The sequence below is a fragment of the Protopterus annectens genome, chromosome 7.part0 (genome assembly GCF_019279795.1).
Source record: "Protopterus annectens isolate FY-2018-M chromosome 7.part0, PAN1.0, whole genome shotgun sequence".
Classification (NCBI taxonomy): domain Eukaryota; kingdom Metazoa; phylum Chordata; order Ceratodontiformes; family Protopteridae; genus Protopterus; species Protopterus annectens.
The window spans coordinates 1471435045-1471447243 of record NC_056739.1 but is presented as its reverse complement, the minus strand read 5'-3'; the positions used below and the strand labels follow the sequence as shown (position 1 = coordinate 1471447243).

The 12199-nt window shown below is 45.5% G+C and overlaps 1 protein-coding gene across 1 annotated transcript in view; it reads right to left on the bottom strand.

The window, feature by feature from the left end:
- EDEM1 (ER degradation enhancing alpha-mannosidase like protein 1) overlaps positions 1–12199 on the bottom strand; it is a 1151518-nt gene that overhangs the window by 155202 nt on the left and 984117 nt on the right. Inside the window, exon 11 of the mRNA XM_044078019.1 lies at positions 11759–11855. Within this exon, the coding sequence (XP_043933954.1) occupies positions 11759–11855 (97 nt within the window). The remainder of the gene's footprint in view (positions 1–11758; positions 11856–12199) is intronic.

The following is a 12199-nucleotide window of genomic DNA, read 5'->3' as shown; positions in this document are numbered from 1 at the left end:
TGATTCTGTGAAGACCAAATTGAGAATCTTTTCCATTTTCTAATGTACAATTTTCTTGTAGACATCTTATGGGAAGAAATCAAGATCTGCCATACTTCTGGGGTAAAATTGTGTAGCCTGGCTATATTTGGAACTGGAGCTGCCACTCTTGTCAATTTCAGGGAGTGAAGAGATGGATGGAGAGCCCCTGACAAATGGATCAGAAGTTCTGGAACCGGGTCTAGAATCCAAGGCTCTTCCTGGAGATGAGACTTCAAAACAGGGGAACCAGATTTGACGAAGCCAGTAAGGGGCTATCAGAATTAGGTTCCTTCCCAGAGCATTGGCCTTCTGAAGAACCTTGGGTATTAGGGGAAGGGGAGGAAAGGCACCTTGGGTATTAGGGGAAGGGGAGGAAAGGCGTACAGGAGTCCCATAGGCCAATCGTGTACAAATGTGTCCCTTGGGGACTCCCCCACTGGGGGGATTAAGGCAAAGAAGCTGCTGCATTTTGTGTTCATGGCTGTGGTGAAGAGGTTGCAGTAAGGCTGGCCCCGTTTGCAAAAAATAATTTCCGTTACTTCTTTCTTTACAGACCACTCGTGTGGCATCGGGATTGATCTGCTTGTGAGTCAATAGGTTTGGCACTGGATCCAGAGTCCAAGGAGCGTCCACTGTGTACTGCTGAAGAAAGGGGAACCAGACTTGCCGGGGCCAGTGTGGCGCAATTAGAATCATCTTGCTTCCCAAGTATATGGCTTTCTGAATCTCTCTTGGTAACAGAGGAAATGGAGGAAAGGCATAGAGCAGACCGGGAGGCCAACCGTGGACTAGTGTGTCCCTGGGTGACTCCCCCTGTGGGGGGATCAGGGTGAAGTAGTTGCTGCATTTGGCATTGAGAGGACTGGCAAAGAGATCGCAGCAAGGCTGACCCCACCTGCTGAAGATCAGAGTCGCAACTCGGTTGTTCAGAGACCACTCGTAAGGCATCAGAATAGCTCTGCTTAGCCTGTCTACTATCACGTTGGACTTTCCCGGAATGTGCGTTGCCACTAGAAACCGTTGGGAAGAAACTGCCCAATGCCACACTCTCATGGCTTCTCTGCAAAGGGGGTAAGACTTGGTTCCTCCTTGCTTGTTCAGGTACCACACAACTGACATGCTGTCCGAGTGAATTGCAATCATTCCCCGGGGAAGAGAGCTCTGGAGTGCTTGCAACGCTAATAGCACCGCTCTCATCTCTAGGACATTGATGTGTAAGTGTACTGCGTGATCCTGCCACGTGCCTTGGACCGTTCTGCCCAGATAATGCCCCCCCACCCTATCTGGGAAGTGTCCGTGGTCACTGTGGCAGCCGGAGACAAAGGAACTAGATTCCTCCACTTGTCCAGGTTGGGGGAACATAGCCACCAACGGAGATCCTGTCTGCATCGTTCCATGAGGAGAATTGGATGAGAGAGAGGGAATTTTCGAAAGGACCACTGGACTGAAAGGAGCCACTGGAGGATCCGCATGTGTAGCCTGGCTAAGGGCACTAGCATGATGGTAGCCGCCATGGATCCCAATAGCTGAAGAACTAACCTGGCTTGGACCTTCTTGAGGGGCAACAAAGCTTGAACTTGAGATTGCAGCACTCTTTATCCTTTCTAGAGGTAGAAAGGCCCTCATCTGAACAGAGTCTAGCTGAGCGCCTATACATACAATATGCTGTGAGAGCAGCAAGGCAGATTTTTCCCAGTTTAATGTAATTCCTAGCCTTTGGCAAAGGGTATGGTAGCCTCTCTGGCTCGAATAAGGAGATGCCTGGTGGGGGCGGTAAGGAGCCAATCGTCCAGGTAAGGAAACACCTGGAATCCTAGACGTCTCAGGTGAGCTGTCACCACTGTCAAACACTTGGTAAACACCCTGGGGGCTGTGGTGAGACCAAAGGGCAGGGCATGAAACTGGAAATCACTGGCTCCCAGCAGAAAATGTAAATGATTCCTGGATGCCTTGTTCATCTTGATGTGGTAATAGGCATCCTTGCAGTCGATGGAGCACATCCATACTCCCTCTCTCAGCAATGGGAAGATGGACTGAAGAGTGACCATTCAGAATTTGGACTTTAGGATGTAGTGATTCAATCAGCTGAGATCCAGAATGGGTCTCAGGTCCCCTGTTTTTTTCGGCACCAAAAAGAATCTTGAGTAAGTTCCTGATCCGATCTGGTCTGAGGGGACCGGTTGGATGACTTCTTTTTCTAGCAGCTTTGATATCTCTAGTGCTGCTTGATCCCTTTGACTGGGTGGAACGTCCGGGATTTTTCTGATTGGGGGAGGGGGTGAAGTAAAGGGAATGGTGTAACCTCTGGTAATTATTCGAAGCACCCATCGATCCTGGGCGATGTTCTCCCAGGCTTGAGGATGCCACGAAAAACGGCCCCCGACTGGCTCCGGAATAGCACAGTCGGGCAATCCCTCAGGGATGCTGATAGGAAGATCCATGAAAAGAGTCGCGGTCTCCCAAATTGCGGGGGTCTCCTCTGACCCTAGGACGGCATCTTCCAGAGTAATTCCCCCCTCCTGTGCCTCTGGAGGGGGGCTCACCATGAGTGGCGGGGAAAAACTTTTGTGACTTCTTGAACCACATCTTCCCTCCTCTCTGAGCTTTGGGATAAGGCCTACAGGGAAGAGAAAAATGGGCCCCTACGGCAGATAAGGTCTTACCCTCCTGCTCACACCTGGTGAGAATGTTTTTCACTTTGGGTCCGAAAAGAGAGGACCCATCGAAGGGGGCGTCAGTGAAGGAAGTCTTGAAGGCCTCCGCGAAGTGACACAGACGCATCCAGACTTGCCTCCAAAGAGCCAAACCTGAACTAGCTGTCCTACTCGCCCCCTTGGCTGCATAACATATGAGCCTCATGGACGAGTTGACAATGGAATCAAGGGTAGACAACTGGGCGTTAACAGTCTGCGCTACCACCTCAGGCATGTTACTCGTCAAGGTATCTCCCAACTCTTTGAGATCTCTCTGGAGCCGAGTAAAGTGACAAAAATAATTCAGCGACTGCAGTGTAAAGATCGCTGAAGACAGGGTACACTTCCTATACCGATCCATACTACTGGACTCCTTGTTAGGAGGATGGATGGAAGAAGAAGCCTCTGCAACTTCCTGCTGAGTGGCTGACGCCACCACCATGGCATCTACGGGGACCCCTTTTGTCAAGAACTCTTTCCCTGGGGGAGCAGACAGGAACTTATTCAGACGACTGGGCACCGGTTCCACGGAATCAGGGTGCTCCCACACCCTTCGACAAATCAGGTCCAAGAGTTCATCGAAGGGTGGAGACACCCAGAAGGCGGAAGGTTGAGCTCCGAAGGCCTTGAGGAATACCGACTCCTCCTCAGAGGGGGACTTGGAAGGCCAGTCGCCTCTCTGCCTCAATATCTCCAGGATGTCGGAGAAAGAGACATCGGAGAACGACTTAGGGGACCCCTCTGCATCCTCGAGGTCAGTATCGGAGGTGATGGACGTGTCTTGGGAGTCTATGTGCTTCCTCTTGCACAACTTCTTCCTGGGAGGCTCCTCACGTACAGACTTTGAGGGGCCCTCAGAAAGTTGGGGACCACTCATGGGGGTGTCCTCAGGCCTTCGAGGTCCGCTGTCCACGGATAGGGGGGCATCAGAGGCTCTAGCCGGGGTGTATGGGGACGGAGTGACCGATCCAAGTGATATCACTGACTACCTGGCCAGTGCGCTCCTCATGGCCTCGAAGGCGGGCCCCCCCGAATCAGAGGACTGACCCATCTCCGAGACCACAACCGGGGTCGGGGTCCCCCTAGCCGAAGCCCCGAGAGGGAGACTCGGAGACGGCAGAAGTCCCGATGCATCCCCCTCGGGCCCGACCGTGGAAACCCAAGTGCCGAAACCAGATGACGGAACCGAAATGGTTGGAGCAGACGTCAGCTCTGATAAACCCACCAGGGGTATTGGAGCCGGCGCAAGGACATTACTCGGCGCCGAGCACTCCAGCTCCGACGACACAGAGGTGCTCGGAGGAGCAATCATCGGTACCAACAAGGGGGCAGGCTCCAGAGCTGACTGGGTTGGAGCCGAAAACAATTTGGCTAACACTGGCGACTGAAGGAGCCTCTGTACCACCCTATCCACATCCAAATCACACAACCTCGAGGATTTGGAGGAAACTGAAGGAGATGGGGATCTCCTACCTATGGACTCCTGCCTAACACTGGGTGACTGGCTCTGAACTGGCTCCAGAAAGATCAGAGCTGAGGTCGACTCCAGTACCACAGATACCTCCTGCAGCCCCGAGGACAATTGAGCCAAGGAGACAGTATCCAAAACAGAGAGCTTTGTCCTGCGGCTCCAAAGCCAAAGGAACAGAGGAGACAGTAACTACTTTCAAAATCTTCTCCGGGGGCTCCAAAGAACTAGATGGAGCCGGAGATCTTTTCTTAGTTCTGGTAGATTTAGACTTGCCAGCAGAAGAAGCAGACTCTAGATCCTCTTCAAAGGCGGGCTTAACTAGGCCCTTCAAAATCAGTTTATTTTTCCTTTCCTGCAGCACCCTAGAGCTGAAGGAATGGCAGACACTGCATGATTCTTGTAGGTGAATCGCACCAAGGCAGTAAACACAGATGGCATGCCCATCTGTAATCGACATTTTGTAAGCACATTTAGAGCATTTTTTAAACCCAGAGGGTTTATGCTCCTTCGACATGTCAGACAAAAAACCAAACACTCAACAACTAACAGTAGGAAGGCGGGAAACACTACTGAACACAGGAACTCTAACTTAAATGTTCCCTAGGGAAGAAAAAATGACAAAAACAAACTACAGAACGATTTACGACGCAGAGGACTAGGTCCCTCTAAATTAAACGGGCCTAGCCTGCCAAACACAAGGGAAACCACACACTCTCCAAAAACTAAACCGAACAGGCTCACACACACAAAAAACACAATATAGCTATGAAAATAGCTTTTTTATATAAAGGAGAAGTACAAAAACTTTAGAAAGTTTAGTAAAAGTGTACTTAGCCACAGTGAAGTGCGAGACCATGTCCTAACTCAACGAGCGGCAAATGAGATCTGGGGGTTGGGGCGAGGTGCATCCTGGGATACCGGGTTAGCCCAGCCAATTAGAGACTTCGTGCTAGAGAAAAATAGTCGGCGCCGAGAACCCGTCAGTAATGATTGTAGGCGAGATAGGACCACATAACATCTTTGGTTTTGAAGGGAAGATCTGAAACTTGAAGTCGAAGAGTTTGCACCCAAGTCTATCATTGTTCTGGTATCTAATTCTGCGCCTATAAAAACGATATGTTGCGATGGCAATAAGGCAGACTTTTCGTAATTTACTGAAATCCCTAGCAGAGCACAGAGTTCCAGAGTAGTGTCTCTTTGCCTGAATGAGTAGATGCTTGGTGGTGGTGGTTAGAAGGCAGTCATCCAGATATGGAAACATCCGGAATCCTAAACGCCTCAGGTGAGCTGTGACTACTGCCATGCACTTGGTGAACACTCTGGGGGCTGTAGTGAGACCAAAGGGCAAACCCCGATATTGGAAGTGACTGGCTCCCAGCCAAAAGCACAGGTGACTCCTGGATGGCCTGTCCATTTTTATGTGGTAGTACGCATCCTGGAGGTCTATAGAACACATCCAATTGTCTTTCCCTAAAAAGGAAGTATCGACTGTAATGTGACTATCTGGAATTTTGTCTTTTTTACTGATTTGTTTAGTTTGTTGAGATCCAGAATGGGTCTCCAGTCCCTTGTTTTCTTTGGAACTAAAAAGAACCTTGAGTAAGTTCCAGATCCTTTCTGATCTGCGGGGACTGGTTGGATGACTTTTTTGTAGCAACTTTTGAATTTCTAAGGTTGCATGTTCTCTGTGACTGGGTAGAATGTCTGGGATTATTTTCGATATTGGTGGTAGTACTAAAAAGGAAATTGAACAGCCTCTGGATATTATGCTTTGTACCCACTTGTCTTTTGTTATTTTTAGCCAGGTTTGAGGGTACAAAGATAAGCGACCCCTGACTACTTCCAGAGGAGGACAGACGGGTCTCCTTTCAGAAGCATGGAAGGGCTTACCAAAGAAAGATTCGCAGTCACCTTGATGTTGCAGACCCCCTCTGCCACGTGGTCGGCATCTTCCATTATTACCTCCTCCTCTGCCCCTGAATGGAGGTTCACCCTGTGTGTCTTGAAAGGCCCTCTGGGATTTTCGGAACTACATTTTTTCCTCCCTTTTGACCCTTAGGATAGGGTCTAGAAAGTGTGGAAAAATGGGACTCCAATGGTAGTGTGTGTCTTTCCTTCTTGTTCACACCTGGTAAGAGTTTCCTTAACTTTAGGGCCGAACAAGGATGAGCCATCATGGGAGGTACTGGTAAAGGATGACTTGAAAGGTTCCGCAAAGCTACATAAGCACATCCAGGAATTTCACCTAAGGGCAATTTTGGAACCCGCGGACCTGCTCGCTCCATCTGCTGCATAGGAAACTAGCCTCATGGATGGGTTAACTACTGAGTTGAGGGTGGCAAGCTGTGAAGATACCTTATCTGCTACTCCAGCAGCTACTGTACCCTGTAGGGTATCTCCAAGCTCTTTTAGATCTCTCTGTAACCTCATAAAATGTGTAAGGTAATTCAATGACCTAAGAGTAAAGGCCGCTGAAGAGAATATGTGCTTTCCGTACCTGTCCATCATACGCAACTCTTTGTTCGGGGGATGGACAGATGTGGAAGTCTCTGACAGTTCCTTTTTGGTGGCCATCACCACCACCATAGCATCTACAGGAACTCACTTTGTCAAGATGGTTTTGTCGTCCAGGGTGGTAATGAATTTGTTAGGCTTCCTCGGGACAGGTTCCACTATGTCTGTAGACTCCCACACCTTTTGACAAATCAACTGCATAAGTTTGTCGAAAGGCAGAGACACCCAGGTGGATGAAGTTCGAGACACAAAAGCCTGCAGATACATGGACTCCTCATCAAAAGGGGTGATGGTCTTCCAGCCACCTCTCTGTTTAAGAATTTCCAAGATGTCTGCCAAAGAGACATCCTCAGAGGCCGACCATGGGGACCCTTCTGACTCATAGAGGTCCATATCTGAAGCGACTGACTCCTCTGGGGAATCTAGATGTTTCCTCTTACACAGTCTCTTCCGAAAAACCTCTTTGGAGGGGTACTCCAGAGAGGTTTCGGAAGAGTGGGGCTCGCCCAATGGGGCATCCCGTGGCTTAGGTCTCTACGCTTTTGTGGAATTGTCTGTACAGACTTAGATACCAGTGTTTTAGGGGAAGAAATTGTTGGATCAGACAGTATGGACATCCCTGGGGACACACCCCTCCTCATAGCTGTGAAAGCCACTCTCTCATGGCCCAAAGAGGCTCCCGGTTCTGAGGAATGGGAAGGTCTCCCTGGTGCCACAAGAGATGTCGCTGAGGCCCCGAGAGGCAAGTTCGGAACTGAAAGGGTTTCGGCCCGACTGTTCTCCCCAGACCCGACCGGTGAAACGTCTGTTCCTAGATACCCCAGACAGCACCGAGGTAGTCACAGCAGTCGGAACCGATAAGCCTGATACAGGTTTCAGTTCCGATGGTTCCACCACTGTAAGTTCCACACATTCCAGCTCTGAAACTACCAGTGGGGTCGTAGGAGGAATCAAAGACAAGGAAATGGGTCCGGTCAGTTCCAAGCCCTTGTGGGTTGGTTCCGACAAATGTTTGGCCAGCGTCGGTGTCTTAAGCAGTCTCTGCACCATGCAATCCACATCATAATCGGATAAACTTTTGGAGGATTGAGAGGCTGGAGGAGACGCTACACACTGTAATAGAGGCGACCCAAGGGTCGGGCAGACCGGCTCCAAGGCTGTGGAGCGGCTCTTAACATGCACTGCCATTGGATCCGACACAGATGGACCCAAGGCAGGTCCATCATAATCAGATTTTTTGTCACTGTCGGGAACATCCTAGGAACTCTGAAGGATGGCTCCAATTTGTCAGAAGAGGTTGATGATGATGATCTTTTGGAGGTTTTGTCATAGGCTGTTGATCTAAAGGAACTTTGTTCCTTTTCTAGTGCCTCTGAAAAGGAAGTTTTTAGCAAGCCTTTCAATATTAGTTTATTATTTTCTCTCTTGAAGGACCCTGGAACTAAATGAATGACATATGGCACAGGATTCTTGTAACTGAACTGCCCCCAGGCTGTATACGCACTCTGTATGCCCATCAGTAATGGACGTTTTTTGTGAGCATTTGGGGCATTTTTTGAAACCAGAAGGTTTCACATCTTTTTGTTGCTTAGACATCTCAGTCAACACAACACTAACCCTCTAACTTAAACGAGCCCTATATTTACTTTAATGATAGAAAAAGGATAGTACACACACACACACACACACACACACACACACACTTTAGAATGTTAAGCTGAGGTGAAGAATACCACATGGTAATTCCTCAACAGAGAAAAAACATTTCTTTTAAACACTAACAACAAATTCTTTATAAACGTATAACTACTAATAAGCACACAATAAATGTAACTATACCTAAATCCTATAATGCTATAGAAAAACACACTGCAAACAGGATAGGGACTTTATATTCTATACTACTATAATGAAAAAAGGCCTAACAAACAACGACCAAAACACACAGTAGAAAAACAAGTACACTCTCACAAAAAAAAAGGAAAAAGAGCAATCTAGAGGAATATCTATCTACCTATCTAAAATCCTACACTAAGAATAACAATTAACTTCAAAATTTAACTATCGAAGTTGTAACACAAGGTAAAAAAAAAACACTTAGCCAGAGCTGTTGCACGACCCAATCTGTTTCAGTGACAAACAAGATCTAAGGAAAGCACTAGAGCATCATGGGATAGGGTTGGAGCTACAAGCTGGTCGGAGACCACAAACTTTAGTCTGAACCAAGGATCGGTTCCGAACCCATCAGTATAGAATGAAAATGAGATAGGATAACTTCACATCAGGTAACATAATCCAGACATAGAACACCTTAAGAAACATCTGAATGCTGGATTTATAGGAAAATGATGATATACACTTTTTAAATCTAAGGTCATCAAAAACACAAATGGGGAGCTAAGGGTTAAACAAGTTGTGAAGCAATAACATTTTGAAATTAGGCATTTTCATAAACAGGCTCAGAAAGGAAAGATCCAGAACTGGTCTCTAAAAATCTTCTTTCTCTGGCAACAGAAACATTCTTGAATAAAACCCTTTAGAGACCACTTCTATCACCCCTTGAAACTGCAGATGCTAAATGACAGGAGGGAAAAGAAAGTTTGGTCTGGCAAACGATGGCGGGGATCCCTTGAAAAGGAGGGAGATACACCAACTGCCATCTGTAACCTTAATGGATCAATTTCCCCCATCTGTCGTAAACAATCTGTTGCCTAAAAGGATTATGGGACTGCCAAGGCGGGAAGGGAATTTTATATAATTATTCGGACTTATTAGAAAGTCCTTTGTTTTGGAGGGGGGTACACCTTTCTTTTTAGAAAATCCCTGCCATTGCTTTTTAAATATTTGCTTACCGGCAGCTTGCAGAGTTTATTTTGCTTTTTAGAGATAGTGGTAGGGATAGCGTTAAATTCTGTGGCAAACAAAGAAAAAAGACTGAAAAAGCTGAGAAATCCCTAGAATCAGCTTACCTTTCTCATCACACTTTTAAACTTCGTCTGTAGCATGTACTTCTAAAACTAATTCTCTATCCAAGAGTGAATTCGGAATTTCATTTCTGACATCATTTGGAAGGTTTTAAGGAATCAGTCATGCAAACTTCCTCATAACAGTTCCAGGGGCCATGGAAGTAGCATCAGCAGAATCATAAGCTCACTTTAAGCAGTGAGCAACCGCTTAAAACAGACACAACTGAATTACAAAAAGAGTTCTCCTCAGAGGAGGAAACAGATGTCATAACTTTTCTCGTACTATCAGAACAGGCAAGCATAAATTAACATATAAGCTTGACAGCTGGGAATTCTAAAAATAGGTACAGGAGAAGAAGAATATACCCCCCCCCCCCAAATTTATAGTTTCTCATCCTTGTCAGAAGGAGAAGGATTGGTATTAATCAAATGTTTAGCAGCAGCTAGGTTTATTAAGCAATAGCTGCTGGGCCAGATCTGGGACATGTGCATGAAAACTTATAAGACTGAGGAACTCCATACAATCTATCTACTTTCTTGAGGACAGAAGGATGGCTGTCAGGCAAGTTACAGACCATGACAAATGCACTGTCCAGTGCTGAAAGTAGAGGAGAAATAGGTGTAGGTTCAGGAAAATCCAGTGGTAATAAATCCTAACACTTCATCATGGACTGAGCAATATCATTATGATCCTATGATCCCACTGAAACTGATTCTTTCTGGAAATAGTTTAAGAGGAAGAGAGTCCTTTAAACGGTCTAGTTAAAGCCACACTCTCATTAGAATCAGAAACCTGAACAATCAAACTAGAATCTATTCATTCACAAACATTTTGAGGTTCAAAAACTTGAACCTCTTCAGAAATTGAAGAATCTCTTTTATTTCACAAGAAACAGAAGTGTAAGGATCAACAGTCTGAATTAAATCCTGAACTAAGTCCAATAAATCACTCCTGTTCAAAGTGACTGAGACAAGAGAAGAAATACATTTATGTTTTTGCTCCTTCTTGACAGTAATTTTATAAAGAAGCAGTCCCACTTTTGCCAAGAAAAACCTCCCTAAGGGTAGGCATAACAATCTGGCTAAGCAGAATGGTATTCCCTGCCCCTTCTACCAAGACCAACAACAGTGGCTCTCCCTTGCCTGCCAGGGTAATCCAACAGCAGCACAGGAAGTGTATAAGCACTGTATTTAACATCAGTAACCTAACTCCTGACGAAAGGTAATTTCCAGCTCTAAAGCTCAAGTAATTGCAAAACCTATGTTGATCCAATAAAGGTATTACTTCATGTATGTGTTCCAATGTCCTTGTGTTTAGATTAATTTAAGAAATTCACATAGCAGCACACATCCATTATGTAAAGGATATCATATTTTCTTTTACCAATAATAGATTTTAACTTTATGTTGAGCTGTTATTTAGCTACTATCTGTATCAAATGTACAATGTTTGATTCCTTCCACCAGTGCTAGCGGGTGAGCCCCTGAAAAGGGGGAATTGTCCAGTGGGCTTACCCAGTCAACAGATAGATAAAATAAAATAAAACAACAAAAAACTGTATTCATTTGTTAAATGTGTAACTGAAATGGTCATACTGGACCCTTTTCAGCCATGACTTTGGCTGAAAAGGTAACCCATCAACCAGCATGTTTTTGGGGGTTAAAGGGAAACTGGAGCTCCTGGAGAAAACCTATGCAGCCATGGGGAAACATGTGAATTCCACACAAGCAATGACTGGAGATCTGGACTGAACTGGACTCTAGAGACTGCGAGGCAAACAGTTTAACCTCTGAGTCACTATGCTGCCTAAGAATTAACATTGCTGACTGAGCTTGCCTTTGTGTTCCTATTGGTGTTTATTGAGTGAGAATTTGTGGAGAGAAAAATAAAGATGCGCATGGTATAGAGTTGTTCTTTCACTACACGTATCCAGTCAGCTGCTGTTCCACATTACAGATTCTATGTGGATCCACGCATTCACTTGCAAAACCCTCACTCATTAGAAGACTTCATAAGAAAAAGCTTATTTTGAGACACTGTGGTTCCTGCCTGAGGGTTAAAATATGCAAATGAATAGTCTTAAAATACTCACCAAATATAAATATTTGCAGGTCTCACTGAGGAAAAAACTCTCCATTCGGTCTTCTTTCGTCTTTTCTACAACATGGTGAAGTGTTGCATACCCACACCTATAAGCATAAAAGTGATAAATAAGAAAATGCTGGAGTTTCAGAAAAAAGTTGCTCAAAATATATGTGGAAATTTGCATTGTATATTACAAAGCAAAGCATGGTCCAAAAAACTGAGTTTGAAAACACAAAAAACAAGTGCAATTCAATAACTGGTTTTGTGTAACATTTCACAATTTAAATATTAATGTTACTTAAATACAGCATTTTTATGCAAATGTTCTATCGTTATAAAATATTTTTATCAATGCTACAAACTAAAAAAAATTGATGTGGTGCTTGTTTGAACTGTTTTATGATTCTGATGACGTTTTTTTACGAAAGCGTGCGCTAAATCTGTGTTT